Source organism: Fusarium keratoplasticum, chromosome 3 (genome assembly GCF_025433545.1).
Source record: "Fusarium keratoplasticum isolate Fu6.1 chromosome 3, whole genome shotgun sequence".
Lineage (NCBI taxonomy): Eukaryota > Fungi > Ascomycota > Sordariomycetes > Hypocreales > Nectriaceae > Fusarium > Fusarium keratoplasticum.
The window spans coordinates 292,658-316,168 of NC_070531.1; the positions used below are offsets into that span (position 1 = coordinate 292,658).

Below are 23,511 nucleotides of genomic sequence, written 5' to 3' on the forward strand. Positions count from 1 at the left end.
AACCTGGCCTTGTATGGCAAGGAGTCATCCCACTGTTCGGGGTTGGCGTGTATTCCAGAATCCCGTCCTGCCTAGGCAAGTCTTGCCGCTTATTCGCCAAACCACGCCCTCAGCTGTTTCATCCTGCTCTCTGACATCAAAACCTCTTCAGATGGTGACCCATCGGCGTTACGCCGGAATGCCAATCGGAGAATTGCGCCAATCTGGCCTGCAGCTTCAGCCAGATCCTGTGTTCTGCCCCGACGTTCCTCCCCTTCTGTGAACCAAAGATGCAGCCACTTGAGGATATTTTTAGAACCAGTACAGTGTAAATCAGGGTTCTCAATCGAACTATGGAGTACTGTACCGCTTGAACGTGAAGGAATTGGGTCAGGCAACTAGGCACCATTCGCATCCCCCACAACCTTTTGAAGAAGCAATGCTACCCTTGGTGTTTCAAAAGTTGCGTTCCTGCTGGTGACCAAAGGAAGGCAGCAAGGATGCTTCAATGAATGTGGATAAGCCAGGTTAGATTATCTGCCCTCCGATACCACCATCTTTCAAAATGGCTGAACTCTAAAAATCTTGAGCCTCTTGATTGACAAACACACCCCTGAAAGGGATGCTTATCAAATCCTTTGTCATACGCCGGCGAGGATTCGCCATGCATGATTATCCTGGGACCAACACTCTGGATTCGATACGAAGCCACTAAAAGTCTGCATATTATCCAGTGATCTCGATGTGACGAGGCAGAAGAGGGGTGAGTTGCATGGCTCTGTGCATTAGGACTGTACTTTTGTAAATGTTGGTCTTGGTCCCTATTGCTGGTTTGTAAAAAATTGATAGCACACGGGGTCACCAACCCGCTGTCCTTGGACTGTGATCAACGTTCCTGACGAAGGCGACGGTGACGAATGGCAGGCCTTACCAGACTGTCGGGCCAGCCGTAAGTCATTTAACCCGAAAGTTGCAGCTCAGGCTGTGCCCAGTTGGAAACTCTCATACCTATTCTTCGCCCTGCCCGCCTTCGCGCCATTTTAGTCCTGGACCATGACAGCTTCGTGCGAGACGCCGGCTCCGAAATCACTACATGTCTTCAACCAGATCAAACAAGATGTGGCTCAGTGTGGGCAGAGACTTGCAGGTATACAATCGCCAGCACAAAAACACGAAGACGACGTGAAGGCTGTCCGTGCCAATCTCGACGCGGCATGGGACCGCATTTTCCAAGCCAAGGATTTGTCTGAGCGTCCCCAGTTACAGACTAAGATTCAAGACTATGCCGGCGAACTGGAAAGACTCGAATTTAGTTACAGGTCAGGCCTCACAGACGCAGAGACGGAGTACGAGCGTCAGGTCGACGCGGTTGTGAAGGCTTGTTGCGAAAAACTCGGCGAATCAATAAACACGGTGCTGCGCTTGTTCGACTTCGAGAGGTCGCGAAAACCTACCAGCAACGACTTCCATCATGATTCAAACGATTCACAGCACACGAGCCAGCGTCCACAAGCCGGACATTCAGACGACCAATCTGAAACAGCCCAAAATGCAGTAAGCGTGAAAAGCTCTTCCATTCACATATCTTGCTTCAATTGCTGATAATGCCAGGAAACACGCAAAAGGAAAAGAGGTTGGGATGTCTTGGACCAGCAGAAGCATCACCAACTCGCAACGGCCCAGAAACGCAAAAATGTCAAGAGGTCAATACACTTTGAGGAAGTCTTCCAGAATGGAAATGCCCCTATTAAACATGTCATCGTTCAATGGCCCCCGGACCAGGGTAGTTGGTACATCCTTCGATGCGAGGAACACGATTTCAACTTGAAAGACAACCCGCTTGTCGGCGCGGCGGCCCATATACGCAGCAAAAAGCACGGCAAAAAGTCAAGTGATTACAATACAGTTTTAGAGCTATTGGGAATTGAGGTCTTGGGGTGCGACGAGAGCTTGGCCGAGAAAAATAACGTTGCTGTCCGAGAGGCGTTCAAAAATGGTTATGCACATCCCACTGCTGCGAGCATTCAAGTGAGTAAGGAGATTGTCCCTTCTAAGAACAGAGGACGTACACGTGGTTATCGACGACAACACGGAACGCCTCAGGCAGCTGTTGATCCGGAATATGGGCAAGTATATCGCGTGTACTGGAATCTGTCAAAGCAGTGGCTCGCAGCACTCCTCCTTCCTATGCAAAATCTGCATGACGTTGGCATACCCTACTCGATCGAAGGCTTAGGGTTACTTGAGGATCTGCCACAGTGTTATGCTTATGATTGCCAGAGCAAAACCTTTTCATGGAAGGAAGGATATGAAGACAACGGGCCCCGGGTTTCGATGCGCAAATTCCCGGTCATGTTCTTCGACGGTTCACCTTTCCCTAGCAAGAGCTCTGTTGCATGGGTCAGTGCCAGTGACCTGCAGATTTACGACCCGTCTGCGAAGAACCTTATCGAACACAGTCAACAGGTTCTAAATTATCTAGAAGCTCGGGAAAGCGCGGGAGGACAGAAGATCGCTTCCGAAACTAGAACCAGAGAATCCTTCCCTGCCGACCCAGCGAGTGAGTGCTCACAACGGGAATCAACGTCAGGTTTGATACGAACATTGCTGATGAGACCTTTACTGTCGCGAAGCAGAAGAACAAGCTCAAGACTCCGGATCTCCTTCTTCATCGACTTCCTGGAACCAGGAGGCACCGGAGAACTCTCAACCCGGCACGACCGCGACGCCGATGATTACACCACTCGTTGAAACTGCCCCCATCGGCGAGCAGGCTTTTCAGCATGCGCCGCAAACGAACAGCGACACCTCGGCTCTCCAGGGACATCCAGATCAATCTCCCAATGACCGGAGCCGCGGTGTCGCTACATGTTCAGCCAGCGGCGTTGATGAAGAGCCTGGTGCATCCATGGCAGGCCCAGATGGACGGGTATCACAATCTACACAAGAAACATCGCCAAGCGAACAAGAGGCAGCCAGAGTAGCCCAAATGGCGTGGGGTATAATCAATCAAACCACCTCTGGGACTGGGGGTGCTCCGCCGAATCAGGTCCATAGCTCACAGGTTCTATCTCTTGTGAGACAACAGGAGCCAGCAATCTCTCAGGACGTACCAGGTATCCGTACAAAACCAACTTCCGCCGAAACAGTCAGGCAGACATCACAACCTGAGGGTGTATTTCGGGTCAATGCCAACCCCCATCCGCAGAGCGCAAACTCAGCGCATCATATGTTTGTTCCTCAGCAGAGTTTCAGGATGGACCAGCAGCCGACGTCCTACGGACAATTGCCTCCCATTCGGCCCCTCGGGGAACTTACTCCGCCAGCTGGACAGGGCTATCATTGGCCAAATGGAGCTTCTGTCTCCTCAGTCGACAGCTCCGGTCACTGGATTGGTACGACAGCCAACCCACAACTTCAGTCACGCGCCGGGGGCTTGCAAACCTCAACGGCTACGATGACCTTCAATCCAAATCTTCCGGTGTGGCAGACTCCGTCCGGTGCAACTGATGCGTGGCTCTCTAAATTTCCACCACCGCTCCTGGATGAGCTCAGACGAATGACCCGATCGACCGGCCGTGATCCTCAGCCAAAGGATTTCCTCAACCCTCAAGGCGACTTTCGATGCCCTTTTTGCTTAAAAGATAGCGCTCGACTTGGGGTCTTTATTAAACACTTGAAAGAGCGCTGCCGCGCTGTTCAATCGGTCGCACAAACCGCTACGTTGCGTACCCTAAGGCCTCAATCGCACGGGACTTGAACGTGTTTTCTTTCTTTCTTTCTTTCTTTCTTTCTTTTTTTTTTTTTTTTTTTTTTTTTTTTTTTAGATCTTCAATGGAATTGGGACATCGGCGGTCTTGGGACGTTGGTCATTTCGGATTATAACAGGGCGCGTATGGGCCCCGAGAGCCAAGGCCCCGAGAAAATGGGCATCGTTGCTCCACTAAGTACTCCTCCGTGATGCGCTGACCTCTTGTGAGATGACCGGCATAGTTTCTGAATTGCTCATATCTAGTATCTGCCTATATTGCTGTAATCTAAATTTCTACAAACTTTGGGTTAACGGTAACCATTTCAGCTAGCCGTCTCCTGTCTCCCAAATCAATCATCTTATTTGTTATTAATTCGTGTTTAGAGGTTCTTAGGGCTTGGGAGAACCATTCTGCGCCACGGCACGGACACCGCCTCAGTCTGACCTGAAAGAGGGCGCTTTCTTGCTCAGAACGACCTTCGAATCCCTTTTCTTGCAAAACAATGAAGGTTCAGGCCGCGCCTAATCCAAACCAATATGAGGAGCCGCCACGGGCAAGCGCTTTACTGAGGCAGCTTCGGTCGTGGAGCATTCGGGCCAAGTCATCAAGGCGGCCGAGTTTCTGGGTGGCTTGGCAATGCAGTCGAACCAATGCGTTAGGCGAAGGGTACGCAGACGGTACAGGCAGGAGCCAGGGGGGTTATAGCCTATCGCGAGGAAAGGTGTCATGGTATAGGTGTTGTGTAGTTCTGCACATGCGATCCGCCGAGAAACATGAGTGCATCCGACTCTGGTGCTACGCAGAAATAACACAGCAGGGTAGATAAGATAACAACCATCCGACTCGGTTTTTTTCGTTTTTTTTTTTTTTTTTTGTCCCCGTGGTGGCTGCGGAAGTAGATCCCTGCAAAGACTGTGATACGGAGCCACACGGCGCGGAAGGTGGGACCGAGTCCAACAGGGCCCAGATCCGGCTCCGGTCCCCGCTTCCGTGGCCCATTTCACATCCTTAGACAGGGAACTCTAGCCATTATGAAATGATGTCTCGCACTTATCCTCCGAGTTGTTAACCGTCAACACTTTTGTCCCTATTGTAACTGGTTGAGCTTCGTACTGATCAGCGGCATTGCTAGGGTAGGCTCGCGTTGACAGAAGAACCCTGGCACTGGATGGAGGAGCTATAGGTAGTCTCTACCTGAGCTCGTAACCAGTCATGCATCAAACCGCTGACGGGAGAAGCTGTAGGCGTCGCTGCAAAGGAAAACAGTAACGTAACGATGGTCTCGCCCGATGCTATCTATAACGTGACATTCCCATTGTGAGCACTGCTAGATCGCAGTCTACTGCACGGTTGTGACCCTAGACTTGGACTCCTTCTGCTGCACAGAGGCCTCGATCCAATGCGCAACATCAGCCAAGGCCTTGAGAGGGTCATCCTTCCTCTTGAGCAGGAACTCTTGGATCTCCGCCGGCGAAAACACCTCCTCGGGGATTAACTTTCCAAACTCCTCAGATAGCGAGCTAAGCTCCTCTGCCCTGTCAACGGCCACGATGTGTTCGGTCTCGCCCTCTGCGGTCTCTGCCTGCTCGGGTTTGGGCTGGGAACCATCGTACATTCGGCCGAACAGCTCCGTCGCCTGCTTGCGCGATGCGCGCTTGAAGGCGACCTGCATGTCAATGCGGCCTGGCCGGACGAGGGCCTCATCGAGGGCCTCAGGCTTGTTCGTCGTCATGATGAGGACGCGGCCCTCATGCGAGGCGACACCATCGATAGCGTTGAGAAGAGCAGAGAGCGAGATCCCTTGAGGAAATATATCATGGGCAGTGATTGGGGAAGATCTCTTTTTGCTTCGGTGTCTTTTTTCCTCGGTCACGCCCACAATGCCGTCTTCAGACTCATTCTCTAGCACAGGATCGTCAGGTCGACGAAGTCCCGCCGTGTCAATATCCTCCAGGAGCACAATACAGCGCCGTGGCAGGTTGGTCAACAGAAAGACCAGACTCTCCTCATTCAGAGTAGGATCTTGCAGACTGATAACATAAATATCGATTCCAAAGATGCCAGCCAGAGCAAAAGAGAAGCTGCTTTTCCCTGTTCCTGGAGGGCCGTGGAAAAGGTATCCTCGCCGAAGAGGAACGCCGCGGCTGGCGTACCACTTGTAAGCTTCGGGGTCCAGGTAGTCGTTCATATCCTTAAGAACCTTGTGCTTCTCTGCCTGTTCGAGGACGACAGTTTTCATGGGCCGAATCGGGCGTCGTGAAACCACCTGCCACATCCGGGATCCCTCCGGGCGGTCAGCCTTCATTTGGGGCCGGAAGATCGTCGTCTTGTTCTCGGTCTCTTTGTAGTAAGCTAACTTGGCGTCTGCGAGCAGCCCCTTAATAGGTTCTATACTCAGGGGTTAGTCCTCGAAAGGGAAGAAACGCTTTTGCTAGTGGCTCACCATTTGATCTGCCAAGGCAGCTGATTTTGAGCTCCTCAGCATTGACGCTGGGTATGCCGCCTGTCGTCATCGCCTCTTTCTGGCGGAGAAACGTGAAGCAGACTCCGTTGTGATAGAATACGGTGGTTCCTATGGAAGGAATGTAGCGAGGTTTCTGTAGTCCTTTAGTATTGTAATAGCTCTCAAAGAAGTGTAGAAAAAGGTGTTCACTCACGCTTCGAGCAGCCTCGTCAGCAAAGTTGTGAAGCTTGAGGGGGATATTTCCATCGGAGGCGATAGTGACTGCTGCACATTTCGCCACGTCGTCATTCTCGCCCTTCTCCCAGACGCTCTTCCACAAAGTCTTAACAGCAAGATGTCGGCTATTCGTGGTCAACTTTCCAGCCAGAAACTGCATCATGTGATCATAAATCGGATCTCTCTTAGGGATGGTCACTGTGCATCTCCAATACTTGTTTATAATATTCCCAATCATATTCAAGAGTTGTGTGTATAGCTTATGAATAGCCCACAGGACACCGCAAATGGTTAGCAGCACAGAAGGGTCCAGACCGAGCTGCTCGCCAATGCGGCGGTAGACGAAGATGAAGAACTGGAGCAGAGGCGACGCCGAGGCAGTGGAGGCGAGGAAGATATCTATCATGCCATCTGGGAACGATGTCGTGGAGTTGACAGAAGAGGAATTGGCATATATGGCCTGTAGGAAAGGCGGCCAGCTGGCCATGGAGAATGAATCCATATGGGCGAAGAGGATATCGAGCGAGATGGGTAAATAGCTCACAACGATATGTAGAGACGGTGATCTGACGACCTTTTAAGCTGTCAGAGGCTGCACGTAGAGACCAGTGCCGCACAATTGGGGCGCTTTTCAGCCCCGAGCCTCATCCTGGGAACAAGGAAGTGAGACCTTGCAAGGCGCCTACATTCACGTCGACCAATCCCGTTGCCAAAAAGTATTCCAAGTTCAAATGCATAGTGGATCTAAGATAACGCCCTGGACTCTTCTGGCTGGAGAGTGCAACTCTGATATATCGCCATTGCCGTTCCTTAGGACATCAGGTCACGGGCCTCACACATGTCAAGCTCCTTGTCGCATCCCCAGTAGTCTTAGTCCTGCATGACTGTACACGAGCTCTCTGGGCATCCGATCGAATGCGTTTGTCCCTGACAGCACTGTCATTGATCGGGAACGCGTCGGATAGTCGGCGTTTTCGGCGTACTGATGCTGTCTCTTTGAGAGCCTTGGGTTTAAAAGTAATCTGCCGGCTGCGAGTGTTAGTGATGACGAACAAGAACGATCGCGATAGCTTACCTGCAAAGTTCTGGCGTTAACCCTGCCCCCACTAGCTCTTCTCTTATATAGAACGCATCTTGAGAACTATCCATGTTTTCTGGGCGGTACATGAGCGTCAGGGTGTCTAGTCCGTACCAAACTCTTGAATATGGAGTTGCTTCGAGACAGCGTCTGCTGCTGACAGCGTATCCCCTCTTGTCAAAAGATTCTATTGTCTGGGCTTCCCACCCCTCTTGATCTTGAATGACGTCCATCGTTGCGGGTAGTGAGGACTTGGAAGTAGCCTCGTTGATATCTAGGGTTGCATAGTGTAGTACGACGGAGGGCGGCTGTGACCTTTGGCTCAGGAGTTAGATCTTGCTGCAGACATCCATTTTCTAGATCCACTTACTTGCAAATTATGCCGACCTCACCATCGGTCAACGGTAAAGGGTAGTTCTTTGAGGAAAAGAACGTACCGGAATACAGCCCCTCTGGTGGTTCGCCAGAGCTTAGGCCAAACTCATCAGGCTCCGCAAAGAGTCTTGATTCACCGCTCTGTTCACATACAGCCATGGTGGTTGAATGCTGGTTGGAGTTGCATGAAACCGCAGGAGGCAGATGCGACCGAGCGTAAATAAGGCAACTACAGCAGGCCTGGCCAGGGTTAAATTCCTGCATGATGATCTTTGCATGGCTACGCCTGCCTTGGGTTTCCTAATTCAAACAAGAAGACTGTGGCTGGCCAATGAGTGGGTTTTGATAGGGGTGTTTAAACACCCCTTCAGCAGCACATCCTTCCACGGAAGCGGTCCAGTGTGGGAAAACACCACCCCTCACCCTGATGCTTGTTAGTAGTTCGGTTGTCAACGCATCGTCCTTGGTGGCACGCCGGCCCACCTATGCACCACGTCACAAGGAACAGGCCGCTCGCTTTTCTCCTCTTAGGCGAGCGATCTTACCATAATAGGCTATGCGTTCGTTTTCCGTCTCTTCGGCGAACGCTCTTGCCATAATAGGAAGCGCGTTCGTTTTCCGTCTCCTCGGCGAACGCTCTTACCATAATAGGCAATGCGTTCGTTTTCCGTCTCTTCGGCGAACGCTCTTACCATAATAGGCAATGCGTTCGTTTTCCGTCTCCCCGACGAACGCTCTTACCACAATCGCGAAGGCAACTTTCATGCCTCCAACCTGAACACGGTCGCCATAACCATGCTGGAGGCAGCACAGCTTAATTTCATCGCTGAAGATGGCCTTCCACAGCTGGAAATCGCCATTACTGTCCTAGAGCAACAAAGAGACATTCTCAATGCTTTTTCTATAACCCTTCATGGTCTTGAGAAAGGGCTCGCCGACCGCGGCAAGCGCCATCGTCGCCGCAAGTACTTCACTGCCATGACCGCATTCGTCTCCCAAAGCTCGAATAATGAGACCAACTATCGACGAGGGGTACTTGGATCATTGGATGGGTGCTCAAAGTACCTCTGTTATGTTTCTCTAATGCCTGGTCAAATCCATGATTTGAGGGAGGAATCCTTCCATGCCTTGATCAGTGGAACTCCCCAATTCATCACAGCCGACCCTTCTCGACACAACCTCATCGAAAGAGCGATCAAGAGCGACAGACTGCAAGATGAGGTAGCCCAACCCGAGGAGGACGAGGGAGACTTCCGCCGTTTTCGTTTTGCACAACCGAAAGAACCGGCAAGGAAGCGTCGGAAACCGGCCTCGAACCGCACTCCTAGCCCCAGAAGACCTGAGCCGCCGAGACCATCGAACCCTGCGCCAACGCCTCCCACTACAGCGATCATGGCAGAAGATGTTCTTCTCGACCGACAAGACCAACTCCATACCGAACAAACCGACCCTACCGAGCCCGACTTGCATCCCAATAGTCTACCTGCAACCTGGCCGGACTTTTTTAACGACCCACATTGGCTTGCCCGTGGCATGATGTTGGACATTTCTGTGCCAACAGAGAGTAGCTCCCAACAGACGGTCGATGTCCTATCATTCGACGACGACCCCTTGTGGCAGAGTCGGGGAATAGATTCCGAGGTTGAGGTTGAACCGTGGTGGGATGCTAAAATACATGAGTAGCTCTCATGAGAATAACCCCCTGTGTTATCCTCGCCGGCGTCAGGTATGGTCGACCAATCGCGAACTCGCCTTTTACTTCAGCGGCATGACAACAATGGCAGAATGGGCTAAGAGCTCGATGGTGCTCTCGTTGGTAATTGTATAACCCTTGTATACATCGTCGCATGTTTCCCCTCCAACATCGAATTTTCCAATGATCAGAAAGACCACGCATGGAGTTTGGATGGACTCCTGCCGATCGGATTCTCGCGTCTCAATGTATTGCGCTTGTTCGAGGTTAAACTGTCGACAGCTTGTGAGCATTGCTCCTACCTCTCAGCTCTTTCTCTGCTGAGGGAAAAATCACGCACATGCTCTCTCACAGCAGCCTCGATTTCCTCCTTAGAAGGCCCGCGAATTCTCTCGTACAAGCGCCTTTTGTCGTCCGGGTCCCTTTTGCCGAAGACTGGCATGGCAAATGATCCCTCGTACACAATGTCGTGTCGTTCTCGATTGTTAGACTGGGAAAGTAAGAAGATTTCTCATGTTGCCTGGCTTGTCTTGAAATGAGGGGTTCATAGGGTCTATACCGCCGAGGATCTTCCGCCTCTTAATCCACTCGGCTGCGTGAAGTGGAGACCTTTCCAATGTGACGGACGGGCTTGAAGAACACTGGCCCTGTCATTTTTTGGTCGAGGTTTTATGGTGCACCATGTATCTGGCACCGTTCTTCAGAGGGGTGAATGATATAAGAAGGGGAAAAAAAAAAAAAAAAAAAAAAAAAAAAAAAAATGGATTGAATGAATGATTACACGAATAGAGTCCTACAGTCCTCTATCGACATTCCGGAGCCATCAGGTGCAGCGCCGTGATGTGGATCACGGAAGCGGGGAGCGGATCCGAATGTGGATCCAATGAACTCGGTCCCGGCCTCTGCTTACGGCTCAGTTGACTTCAACCGAGGAGGTTCTGAAAGTAGTTCACTGCGTATCCCAGCTTCATGGGCGAAAGAGTTTTGCGCTGACCGAGAATTTGACCACATGAGAGCGAGGTGATTTTGGAGTAGCTATGTTGGGAAGTTCATCGACGCCACTACACGTACCAAGGTAGGAGAAAGCAATGCTTTGGCACGGTCTAGTTGCTTGCCATTGCGCACTAACTCTGTCTCAATCTCCTTTCTTTCTCTCTCATGGAGCTCCCTCTCTTTTTCGTCAAGCTCTTCCTATCGCTCATTCTCCCATTAAGCTTTCTCTCTCATCGAGTTTTCTCTCCCTCTCATCAAGCTTTCTCTCTCTCTCATCAAGCTTTCCCTCTCTCTCATCAAGCTTTCCCTCTCGCTCAAGTTCATCCTGCTCTTTAACTTCCTCTAGCATCTTCTGTGTAACTTTTATCCCCTTATAATCAGGCCAGACTCTCCGCTTGCTAAGCCTCTCAGCCAAGCGGATGATTAAATCCATGATGGCAGCCTCCTGTTCTTGACTCAGCCTCGTGTCGGTGGGTGTCGCGGGGCTCTCTGGGCCTTGAAGCCAAAGCATGGAGAAGCGCTTCTCGGTTTTAACTGGCTCAGAGAAACGGACAGAGTCCTGGCGAAGAATGTCGATGGTGAGTAAGACCTCTTTTTCGTTTCGGTCTTTCTTCATGCGCCTCCATATCCTAGTCGTCAGGCTCACAATGCCCCCCTCTGCCTCTCTTTTGTATTTTTTGGCTGTCTCCGGAGTCCAAGGCTCGGTGCTGTCTTCGTGTTCAAGGATGATGTACTGGAGTAAAAGTAAAACAAAGTGATAGTAAGGTTCATGTCGAAGGTGGGCATCTTTTATAGCCATAGTCAAAGATGTTGAGAATGGAGGAGGAGAACGGCAATGAAGGATCGGGGCGACAAGAAGCAGCGAGCAGTGACTGGGATATGTCTATTCCTCGTTCCAGAAAAAGCAAGTCTGGTGACTTACACGCCGCCGCCTCTCTCCCCGACCGCAGGAGGATCACCCTGCAGAGTAATGTCTCACCTGCCGGGGGTAGGATTATCTTGCTACTTGCTTGCCTTTAGTGGCAAGCCACTGTCTCATAATCGGTTGGTTCTGCACTCTTCATAGGGAACTCGAGCCACTATATGAAATGATGTCTCGCTCTTATCCTCCGAGTTGTTAACCGTCAACACTTTTGTCCCTGTAACTAGTTGAGCTTCGTACTGATCAGCGGCCTTGCAAGTTTTAACTCCCTCATTGTTTCAGAAAGCTCAACGGTCACTTGGCTTCGCTATTCACCTTTGCGCGGGTGCTTAGAGTGGCCAGGTTGATATGGATACAAGGTGGTTTACTACTGTTCTACAAAGGGGCGAAGTAACATGACTGGTTGCCTTTAACTAATATGGAGTTGGAGTTGATTGGGGACCTCTCGGTAGCAATTATTGCGACCCGGTTGGAAACCACGTTTCCGGTTGTAGTTCCCATGATCTCCTTGCCGTTTCCTCTTGCTCCCGGACACCTTGGAAAGCTGCTTGTGTCTGGGGCGTGGAAGAAGGGTGGCGTGGTCGAAGTCGATCAGCATGACGCGTCGGAGCTCGTCGTTCCAGAGCCGGTTAGCGTTGCGCTCGTCGCCGTGGTCGACGCCCTCGTCCCAGACGTCCTGTGAGGAACGCCGCACTTCCGCCAGCAGGTCTACAGCGCCAGCACCCGCGGTGACCGTGTCAACCGTCTCCCCACCCCACGACATCAGCATCATATGAAAGATCCTAGCCCCGCCAGGGAGAATGTAACCCCAGTCGAGCCGCACGAGTCCAAAGTGCACTGGTACTACCTCGCCTTGGAGCTTGTCGAGCCGCGTGTAGATACGGCTCTCGTGCTCCAAGAGGCCGGAGTGGCCAGGTAGACTTCCCTTGCCGACAAAGGTGTACCCGTACGGCGCCAGCTCCAGCTTGAAGAGCACGCCCGTCGCCCCTATCTTGCCCCAGCCGTCCAACGCCTCGCAATTTTGATACGGATTCTGGCGGAGCTGCTCCTCCACTAGGCTGGCAAACTTATTGGCGTCGATGGCGTGGCGGCTGCCACCTTTGGCGGTACGATGCGCGAGCACGTTGGGGCAATTGTCGTCGAGATTTTGACCTCTTTTGAGGCCCAGCAGGCAGGCCTGCGTGCAGTATTGTCTCGTAGGTGCCGACTCGGACACCTCGGCTTCCTCTTCCGCTTCGTCTCCCCCCCAGTTTTCGGAGCTGCTGCTCCATGGGCGATCTTTCCGTTTGTTAGCGTCTGTCCCTGCTCGAGGTCGGGACAGATCACCGTCCGGCCCGTCATTATCTTCGTCCTCCTTACGAAAGCCCACCGCGGCCCTGCAGGACGACCTTGACCGCAACGCGACCTGTCGGCCGGCTGGGACCGCGTGAGACATGAACTCAGAGCCGTCTGTTGCTTGTGATGACGACACCGAGGGCGAGTCCGTATCCTCTGCCCCTACAAGACGTGCCGCACCGTCGTATGGCTCACTCCATTTTCTCAGCGTTGCCTCAGCCTCCCGCGACGCGGCGTCGAGTGAAGATCCCCTGGGAGCTTCGGATCGGAGGCTTAACAAGCAGAAGCTAGCTAGCTGAGCCACTGCCGTATAGGACGCCTTATCGTCGGTCCAATCGCCGTCGGATGATTCGCCCACGTCCTCGTCCGGGACGCATGGATGACAATATAGCGTCTGCGGGTCGGATCGGTCGATGTGAAGGAACACCAGGGATTTGCCAGCAGGAATGTAGCCATATGCAACCCCATATCGCACCATGTAGTCGAAGACCTGTGCCAGCGCCATGGCAATCTGCTCTTCCGCCTTCTCCTGCCCCCGTAGCTCGGCACCGCTCCGAGATCTACTGCTGTTGGCCCTTTCTACGACCTCCATAAACAGCTTCTCATTCGCGACTGCCGGCTTCAGATACTCCGACGCAACTTTGTGAGCTGCCTTGTAGTCGTAGACAAACGCGAGGCTCTCATCCCCGCCCAGGCGTGTACGGACGCCAGCTCCATCAGGTTTCGTGGGTGCTGGTTTAACTCTCTGCTCAGACGCCACTCTTTTGTTCGGCCCGGTCCGGCGTCGTCGCTCGTGCCTTGCTTCGCTCAGCTCCTCCTCCCTGGCCGGATCGCCATCGCTCTGTTGGGTGAAATCCCGGATGTTGTTGCTAAATCGTAGCTCCGTGCACCGATATTCATTGCGCATCTCCTCCTCCTCCCAGAGGGGTCGCAGAATTTCCCAGACAGGATCTTCCACAGCAAGCTTCTCAAAGTGATCGACGGCATTCTCGTTGCCTGCCCGTTTACGGTGGATCGTAGCCCCCAGATCTTTGGTCGTACTCTCTTGATGGAAGAGCCGCCTGTTCCCACAGACCGTCCTGATCGCCTCGAAATGATGTTGTCGCTGGGTGTTCGTGAAGCTGGTCCAGGGACGAAGCCACTTGGGATAGTATTTACCCTCGACCTTCGTAAATCCCGTTGATGACTTGGATTTGTCAGCGAGCTCAAGTTTCTTGTAGAGACAGAAGTGGCAGTTGTGCAGATATTCTTCCAGTGTTGTTTTTTGGTTCCTGCGTCGCTCTGCCTCTTCTCGTGCCCTTGCCTCCTCCTCTCGTGCCCTTGCCTCCTCTAACTGCTGCCGGAGCTGGAGGATCTCCTCAGTTTCGGTCATCGGTAAGAGTGGGGGATATCGAGTGTGTAGCGACTGGTCTCAGGAAGAAGAATCCAAGGATGATGCTCATAGAAGCCGCCCGTCAGCTTCACGGACGTGTCCAAGCGCTCGATCACGTGATTGATGACATAATGGTCAGGTCGCGAAAAAGTGCGGCTAAGTCCGAGACAAGCTTGGATCGGATGGGCCTATTATTATTGGGTAGTTTAGGCGCGGCTTCAACTACACAATCGCGTGGTGGTGCTTGCACGAACCAACGTACCTGGCGAGTACCTTGAAGTGTGGAACTAGAATGCATCTCCTACACCATCGATAGTAAAGCCAAAGTATTAAGCTGGGACATGTGTTTGGTACATGACCCAGGGTCGTCATCATGGCTGGCTGCGCAGCCTACCCTCGCAGGACTGGTTGGCTCTTTTGGTTGTCAGCGACCTCGATGCTCTCGTTCTGAGCCAGACATATCAGGATACGGTACCATAAGAAATATATAATTCATCCTATCTTGTTGCTACCCAGCGTTCGACAAATCCACGATCCTGTCTTCCTTCGGGCTGTCCTTGGAGAGTCTCGGTCTTGAGGACGAGAGGCCATCCATCCCCGTCCGCGTTCAAATGGCCATCGTGCAGATAGAACCATCATCCGACGCCTCATCTGCCGGCTCCAGCACCCTGTCTGCTAGCTCGTCCGCGAGCGTGCGCTTCCCCATAGCCCTGGCGAGGTCAGAATACGTCCATGCCCATTTCCCGATCTCGAGGTCTGGGATCGCTCCGAGCTCGAACAGGAGACGGATCGTCTCCCTTGCCTGATCTTCCGGCAGCCGCAGAGCATGCACGACCGGCGTCGCTCCGTCTTTGTCTTGGACATCGACATCGACTCCATAGCACTTGACGAAGATCTCGATCTCATTCCTCAGTCCACGTCTCGCCGCGGCGTGAAGACCGTTGATGAGAAGTCCGCAGCCTGGTCGAGCTCCCCCCTTGATAAGCTGCTTAGCCACGTGAAAGTTCTCACTGTATAGGGCGAGCGAGAGAGCGGAGGCGTCTTGATGCTCGTCGTTGACGTTGCAAGACTTCAACAGCTTCAGCAGAAAAGCGACGACGTCTTGCTTCCCGCGGGCAGCAGCATCATGCATCGGAGTGACGTTGAGACGTGTCTCATGCTGAGGCAGGTAGAGTATCTTGCTTCCGAAGGACTGGAAGTCCTCGAGGGGTAAGAGGCTGAAGGGAAGGGTCTTTTTCTCGACCACGTTGCTGTAGCGTTTGTAATCGTCAATGGAAGCCTGGATTGAGTCGACAACGAACTCGGTCTGTCCACGGCCCACGTAGGGGAGGAAGCGTTGGATCGAAAACATTGTGGTGAGTGATGAGTTCGTCTTGAGTGTGGTGGAAGATGGAGGGTTGTTAATGACGAGGGAGAAGTAGGGAGAAGTAAGGGTGGAACTCACGGGGCAGAAGACTCCCTTATATATTCAACGTCCTGCAGATCAATCACATGGGGTCATCCATAGAACGCCTTGCCGATGGATGCGCCGCCACCGAGTAGCTTCGAGCAAGTTCCCGGTCGAATTGTAAAAAGGGGGCCGATCCGGGACTCTGTAGGGGCCGCGGGGCCATCATCTGAGACCAGTTCACCGGTCCAATACGTATCGACATACGAGGCACAGGGCGCCGACACAAACTGTAAGAGGGACATGCGGAGGTCAAGCTTGTCTAAACGAGACCACATCAGGGCCGACAACTCGGTCCAAAGGATGAGACAGTTGAGCCAACGGCCAATGAGTAGGCTATCGTGTGGGTGGAAGAAAACGAGGCCGGTCACAAAATGCCTTGCCGCTGCCACTTGACATGACCCAGGGATGAAGTGATTGGGTAGAGATAGTGGCATTGAGACTACCAACGGGGTCGGTTGCGTAAGAAAGAGGCTGCTGGATCACATGGCGTTGCTTGATACGGCATCAAGGTGAAGCGATTGGGTCCGGATGAAGGCATCAAGGCCAACGGACAGGCTGGCCAGTCTCAGGGCTACATGCTTGATCTGTAAAAAGACACGACAGAGCCACAAGATGCCTTGCCGGCGCTACTCGAGACGGCTAACCTGCAGATGGGGGCTCGGACGGGAGCGACGGCCTCCAGCCGTCCATGAGACCAGGTCTGTGGAAGAAGCCCAATGGAGATAGACAACTGGATCGGCTGGTACTGGGCAACCTTGTTTTTCCCGCCTCGTTTCTGAACTTCAACTTGGAGCATAGAAAAAAAACGTGCTGCTGTCTCAGGGATTTCTGTGTCAGTCACTGTTGGCTTGCCATCGGCAGTCTTCAACATGGCATCCACCCCCTACACGTTGCAGCATGATCCGGATTGGTGGACGTGATCGATGGTTTTATCCGAGTCGGCGTGGATGTGAACTCCCATGGCGTAGATGGACTGATACCTACTGTGTTTGCACTCTACCTGCCGGAGGAACAAGCTATCAAAACCATGTCTCATCTCTTAAGAAAGGGGCAGATGTAAATCCCCAGTTCGGGCCTAACAACTCTTGGGGGTGGAGCGGCCTTCCTTGGGCAATGAAAAGCCAGGACTCGCATCTTGGCTCAAGGCAAGGGTTGACTCGATTCATTTGATCTTGATTGTATCGACACTGTTGGCGGGAAGCTTACAATACGTTATATTGGTAATCTACCTGCAGTTCCTAGGCCTATTCATCACTCAGATACTTCCACATCGCTTACGGTCAGGTCGACAAAGACGCCGCCCTCGGGGATGAGCTTCTAATTGGATCTCCCTTCCCATTCCTTCTCACTCCCCTCCCCCTCTTCTGAACTGCCCTCCTCCTTCGCCTCCTCAACGTCCCACATCTACTTCCGTGCACGAGGCTCGATGGCCTCGCAGGATGCAGTTAGAGCAGGCGCTGTTGGGTCGCAAGGAAAAACATGCCCGATAGAGAGAGCTAGGCTCCGCGCACTGATTACAGCCCCTCCAGAGACTCGTTTTCTCGCCCATGATGCAGCAGGCCATGGCCTCTCTCGCTGCTGTCTCTCCATCGTAAATGCGTTGGCAGATCGGGTACACCTTGGAAGAAGGGCCCCCCATGACCGTCTCCCATGGTCTCTTGGTGTCGTCTGTCGAATTCTTTAGGAGTACTTGAATCTCAACCCGATCACGACGTTCTGGCACGTTCACGCGACACTCAGGCGCAAGTTGGATGGTTCGGCTTAACTGGATGCCTTGTCAGCCATCAGGTAGCCTGCTTCAATCAAGTGTCTCACCAAAAGTCCGTGATTCGAATTGGCGAACTCGCTCAATCTGTCGTGGTGCAGCTCTTTGTCTTGGGGGAAGCTCCAGTCTCACGACATGTTTTGGGCCGAGTTCCAGGACAAGAGCCCGCTAAGAGAGGTCAGTAGAGCCCTATGGATGCAGATGGTGTACTTGCCACTGCACTTGGAAGAAATTCGAACGTCATTGTTGACTGTGTGGAGATGAACGAATCCTTCCACGGGAGGATAGAAACACCGAAGGAGTGTGATGAAAAGGGGAAGTTGTGCTCTGGGAAGATGAGGGTCGGGGGCTATCCTTTATACTCCTAACTGTCGTTAGTAACACATGAAAAAGTGGCCGATGATGCCTTGTCGGCGCCAATGGACACGCCATGCCTGGTCTGGAACCTGCAGTCGTGGCATCATCATCCCATGAGCCAGTCCTGCCGGACCGGCAGAACAGTTGTTGAGATAAGAGCACCCTGTTGGCGCAAAGAAAGCTGACTGCAACTCCTCGGATGCCTCCTGGCCCCCAATGAGGTCGGCTGAAATGCAGTCCATGGAACTTCGCCATGAGGCGCAGGGGACTCTCCCGGACGGCTTGACGGGAATAAGTATATAATGCCATCGTCCTCCCTCTTCCTCCCTCGTCTCTTTCTCCTTCTCTTCTATCTCATCTCTCTCACCTCATCTCCCCCGCCACCTCTTCTTATTCCTCCTCTGCTTCTTCCCTTCCAGAAACGGGCGTCGAAAGACATGTCATCGTCAGTGGCTAACGAGCAGCTGTCGCCACCTGGCGCGAGGTGCGGTCAGTGTCATTGTGCGCTTGATTCAGGGCCAAAATACCGCACCAAACTATCCTCCTTTGTGAGCTTCCCTCGCTATCCTCGAGTTCGTCGTGCTGATATATATGACAATAGCTTCGCTGTCACCGCTGCGCATTGAGCGAATCTCTCAGGGGCAAATGCCTCTTTAGGCAGTTTTGCGACGACCTATGCCCTATATGCTTGGAGGAGAAGCCAACAATTCACTTTACCTGTGAGAATGGGGGTTCTGCCCTCACTGGTCACTCTTTCTGCATCGCATGTGCACTCGGGATAAGGCCGCTGGGTTACGACAACGGCATACGCATCACGGAAGTCAAGGAGTGGCTTCACTTGTGTCTCCCTGAGCTTCCCGATCGCAAACGTATCTTGTGTCCGTCGTGCAGGGGCACGATAGTATATGCTACAAAGGAGCGTGCTGTCCCTGAGGGCGGCTTCGTGATCCCTGAGGGCGCAGTCGTTGTTGATCTGACCTCGAGCGGTGGCGGCAGAGGAGCATGCAGTGGCCCACAGAAAAGGAAGCGAAGCGAAGGATCGAGCACAGGAGAAAAAAGCAAACGAGTGGCGCGAGGGTCTTGAGTGATGTGATAGGAAGGCTAGTTACATAGACATACTAAATCGTGGAGTCCCTTTCGGGCTGTTTCGGTGCCGATGCATACATGTAACTCCGGTCAACTGATCCACCTCACCGCTCCAGCCACCGGAGCTGGGGCTCCAAAACCGTTCCGAGGACGGCCATGCTGCCGGCTTCTTGTGATGGCTATAGGGGATCGATTCCCCTTGCTTACATAACTACAGTAGAGGCAATAGCATCTAGCAAACTCTACCACTGCGACACTGAACTAATGCAAGCAGCTAAGCTTTCAGCAAGCTCTGACGCTCATATAATTATTTCATATATTGCACGCCTATATATGTGTTCAATACTATAGCATTACAATCGTTCCCCAAAGAGACTGAAGAGGCTTAAAAGACTGAAGAGACGAAAGAGACGAAAGAGACTAAAGAGACTGAAGAGACGAAAGAGACTAAAGAGACTGAAGAGACTAAAGAGACTGAAGAGACTAAACCCTAAGAGACTGATGAAAGTTGAAGGGCCTGATAGGGTTGAAGGGGCTTTATAGCCTTATCTTCCTAAGGCATATTATTTCTAATCTTCCATGCCTCCTCTTTTTTGCGGTCATCCTCCTCCTCCTTTACCTTTTGGGTTACAGGGCATACAGGGTCTTGATCTTGCTTCAACCTGGTCACATTGAGATACTCGGCGACTTTTGAAGCTGGGAATTTTGCCTTGAGACGCGACAGATTGTAGAGGAGCATGCGGCCATTAGAGCCGACCCTCTTAGCAATCAAGATGACTAAAACAGTCCTCTTCGAAGCCTTTGCTGTCTGGACAGCAACAAGAACTGGATCGAGGTCGTGAAGGTGGGTAGTATCGTCGTCATCGTAAGATTCCACATCCTCATATTCGAGTTGTAAACCACCATGATCTTTGAATGCTTTCCTCTCTATAGAGTATGTCGAAGGAAGAACGTAGGCTTGGAAGTGAGTCCCATGCGGCACCGTAACGACAAGTTGTCCCCGAGGAAGTGCGCATACAATTGTCCCTTGCGCCCGCCTCCCTACGAGGCTTCTCGGCATTCGAATGAGCTCGAAGGGATTTGAATGTCCCGGGTTTTCAGAACTTCCCAAAATATCTCCCCAGGGGCTTTGCTCTCTCTGCTGAAGCTCCTGAGATGGTATCCCAGCATCATTGGCTCTGACCACTGCAAGAGCATCGGCCTCTTTGGCGTCTTGTTCCGCTTTTTTCGCATTCTGCAGAGCTTCGGGGAGCTCAACCGTCATCTCCCTAAACCTTTGCATTTCAGCGTCTTGTTCAGAGCCCTCCTTAGTCCTCGCGGCCTCTTGGATTGCGTAAGCCTTCTCGGCCAATGCATCTGCGTCTTGTCTGAGTTTGGCTGCTCTAGTAATGGCCTGATTCGCAGCATCCCTTGCTGCCTTTGCATCCGCAATGGCTTCCTGCCGTTTTGTCTCGGCATCGGGTATAACTGGCGGACCCCAATAAGGCTCATTTTGAAAGACTTGAGCCATGGTCTTGCGCTTATCGGCATTTCCACAAGCCTCTACCGCCCTAGCAAGCTCCGATGAAACGGCTCTAGAAGCTGCTTGGACAAGGTCGTCATCCACGTTGTCGATGGAATCCTTGATGTAAGTGTCCAAAAGTTGTTGTTGTTGTTGCACCGCAGCAACGGCCGTAAAGGCCTTTCCAGTTTGGTCAAAGACGGATTTAGCATCATGCTTCCGGTATGCATCTTCAGCTGCATTACTGGCGGCGACGGCCTCATCAGCCTTCAGTCTGGCATTATTGGCAGCCGAAGCAATAGAATCTATAAACAATGTTATCCGGTGGCTCTCTTGTAGAATCTATTTGTTCTTCCTTACCATGTACATTCTCGATTTTGAATCGGACCGCCGGTGTTTTTTCACTCGTACCTCTGGGTGCAGGTGGAGCTGGAGCTGGAGCTGGAGCTGGAGGAGCTGGAGCTGGAGGAGCTGGAGCTGGAGGAGCTGGAGCTGGAGCTGGAGCCGGAGGAGCTGGAGCTGGAGGAGCTGGAGCTGGAGGAGCTGGAGCTGGAGGAGCTGGAGCTGGAGCCGGAGGAGCTGGAACTGGAGCCGGAGCTGGAGGAGCTGGAGCCGGAGGAGCTGGAACTGGAGCCGGAGCTGGAGGAGCTGGAGCCGGAGGAGCTGGAGCTGGAGCCGGAGCTGGAGGAGCTGGAGCCGGAGGAGCTGGAACTGGAGCCGGAGCTGGAGGAGCTGGAGCCGGAGGAGCTGGAACTGGAGCCGGAGCTGGAGGAGCTGGAGCCGGAGTGGGGTTCCATCCCGCACCTTGACTGATAAAATGATGCGGAAGCGGCTGAACCCATGCTTTGGCTTCAACAACTTCCTTCATCCACTCTTCATTGAGAATGGGGAATCCTTTTCCAATAGCATGCTGATATATTCTCGTCTGAGCGTCCTTGTCCTCACCGGCGGAGACCAAATAGTCGAATGTGGTGTCTTCAGATATTTTGCTCTGGTCGATGAGAGAAGCGATCTTGTGCTTTTTGAAGAAGCTCTCAAGCTGCGATCTGTTTTTGTCCGGGTGGACCTTTCCGTTGAAGGCGATTTGGTGAGACATGGTAGTTATCGGCTGCGAGGAAGGAACGGGTTCTTGGATGAATGGTTGCTGGATCGGGGCACTTCGTCACTGGGTTTCTTAAGTATATAGCTAGACCTCTTATTTTGAGTCATCTTAAACTAATATTTCTCCTCCTCTACTGTATAGTATTGTACTATATTAATATTAAGCCATAAGAAACCATATATCTTATATTTAAGCAGAGATTATATTTAAGTCCAGTTATTTAACTACATCACATACCTAAATATAGATCAAGGCAACCCAGCAAGAGAAGCAGAGTTATAGACTTAAGCGTTATGTTTATTACTAGTTTATTATCTGAAGAGCTGGTAACACACTCTCCTACCAAATTGATAACTGTGCAATAGACAGGCTATTTAATATTGGTTCAGTCTAAGAATAGTACATAGAGACTTGTATGGTTTAATCTAATTGAACCGAGTACGAGCTTCCGTAAGAGCTTCTTGCTGTGAGATTTCGCATCTCTAGATCCTGGGACTTTTGTTTCCTGAGCTGTTTTGCCCGCTCCCTGAGATTATCATGTAAAACTGTCTCAGAAGTCGGCAAGGCATCTACACTATACGGACGGTACTCTGTCTCAACGAAGGTAACTCCCATATCCCCGATGCTATCCATAGCCCCTTTTCGCACCTTTGCTGTGAAGGAAGGATCGCCACAGGCCGCGGAAAGTCAGTAGAGTGCCGTTAGTGCTAGAGTAGTGGTCTTACTTGAGACAAGCATGCGTCCTTGAAGCCTTTTGCGCTCCTCCTTGATCTTGGAAATAAATAGCTCATCGAATGGTTTGCGACCGACCGCTGGTTCAAGACACATCCAATGCCTCGATGTTAGTCTAAAGGGGGGCTCCCCCATTCTTGGACAAGGGTAACCGCACCACACGATGATGTAGTTCTGTATTATATTAGAACTCGTATCTCACAGATCCGTTCTTCTACTTACGCTCACGGGGTCCAGTTTCTGTAAATCTCTCAACTCGTCTGCAACCCAGTCCATCTGGGAGTTGTTTTCTAGGTACCAAAAAACCTCGATCTGTTTTATGGCACCCCGAAAGAGTGGTTTCTGTAACAATGCGTTTCTTTCCCTGACAAGCTCGTCTATTCTCCCAGACAACATGCTTTGTGTCTCTGGACTTGCTTCTTGTTGTTGTATCCTGAGCCTCTGCTGCTGGCTTAGGAGCTCATCTATCTTGGACTTGATTCGAGTGTCATGCCGGTGTCTTTCTGCGAGCTCCAGGGCCATCGGAAGTACCCCCGCAATTCCTATTCCTTTAGCTAGAAGGATGACGTTCTCATAGGAGCTGAGGGCTAGATCCTGTCCTAAAGGTCCATCAAGAAGGATCCGCTGACCTTTCTCAAGCTTAGCAAGAGCCGACATGTGCGAACTGCGATGCGATAATAGAAAGCTGACGTTGGAAACCTTGCCAGAGTGATTATCCTCATCAGGTGGATGCCAGAAAGCTACTGCAGGAAAGCTGTAGAGCAGGTTGTATGGTGCTAGACGACCAGGGAAAAAAACGTTGAAGTAACTTCCTGCTGGCACGCGGATCGGATACTTCAGAGAAACCTCAATCTTGGTGGCGTTTCGACCTTCCAGTTTCTCCGTAACCTCGCCAGAAAGCCTATAGAAGATAAGTTTGTGGAGCCTCAAGAATGTCGAGACCAGCCACATGACGCAGCAGAGGCCAACCAACGCCTGGGCCCTGAGTTTGGAAACTCGAAGCGCATGCCAGAACAGTGCCGAGACACCTGTTAATGTGACTGCCCTGTGGCTGAGTAGAAACCAGCGCCCTAGGAGTAGCCTAGAGAACCAGAAGGAAAAGAGGCAGGCTCCAAGGAAACCACCAAAAGCCTGTTTGTAGGTTAGCCGCCCTTCCCCAGGGTCGACACAAGCTCACTTACTACCCAACCTGAGGTGACCAGAGGTCCGGGAGTTGGACGCCGTAAGATGACTATCACTGCGTGGGAAACAGCTTCTATGACAGCGACCCTTCCAACCCAATGGTGGAAAAGCAAGTAAGAGCTCCGGTGGATGTTCAAGGCCTGGACGATGGGGCCCA

At 52.1% G+C, this 23,511-nt stretch overlaps 3 protein-coding genes across 3 annotated transcripts; all 3 read right to left on the reverse strand.

Moving 5' to 3' along the window:
* Positions 1 to 5,070: 5,070 nt before the first annotated feature.
* On the reverse strand, positions 5,071 to 8,023 carry NCS57_00346800 (uncharacterized protein; the record flags this gene model as incomplete). The annotated part of the gene is made up of 6 exons (XM_053053461.1): positions 5,071 to 6,119; positions 6,175 to 6,328; positions 6,389 to 6,985; positions 7,395 to 7,440; positions 7,487 to 7,804; positions 7,860 to 8,023. The coding sequence occupies 6 exons, from the start codon at positions 8,021 to 8,023 to the stop codon at positions 5,071 to 5,073; spliced, it is 2,328 nt and encodes a 775-aa protein (XP_052915621.1).
* Positions 8,024 to 9,619: 1,596 nt separating this feature from the next.
* Positions 9,620 to 10,059, reverse strand: NCS57_00346900 (uncharacterized protein; the record flags this gene model as incomplete). Its single annotated transcript, XM_053053462.1, has 2 exons — positions 9,898 to 10,059; positions 9,620 to 9,829 (listed from the first exon to the last, which is right to left on the reverse strand). The coding sequence occupies exons 1-2, from the start codon at positions 9,997 to 9,999 to the stop codon at positions 9,620 to 9,622; spliced, it is 312 nt and encodes a 103-aa protein (XP_052915622.1). The 5' UTR covers positions 10,000 to 10,059.
* A 1,822-nt stretch (positions 10,060 to 11,881) lies between these two features.
* On the reverse strand, positions 11,882 to 14,179 carry NCS57_00347000 (uncharacterized protein; the record flags this gene model as incomplete). Its single annotated transcript, XM_053053463.1, has 2 exons — positions 11,882 to 12,750; positions 12,799 to 14,179. The coding sequence occupies 2 exons, from the start codon at positions 14,177 to 14,179 to the stop codon at positions 11,882 to 11,884; spliced, it is 2,250 nt and encodes a 749-aa protein (XP_052915623.1).
* Between the last annotated feature and the right edge of the window lie 9,332 nt (positions 14,180 to 23,511).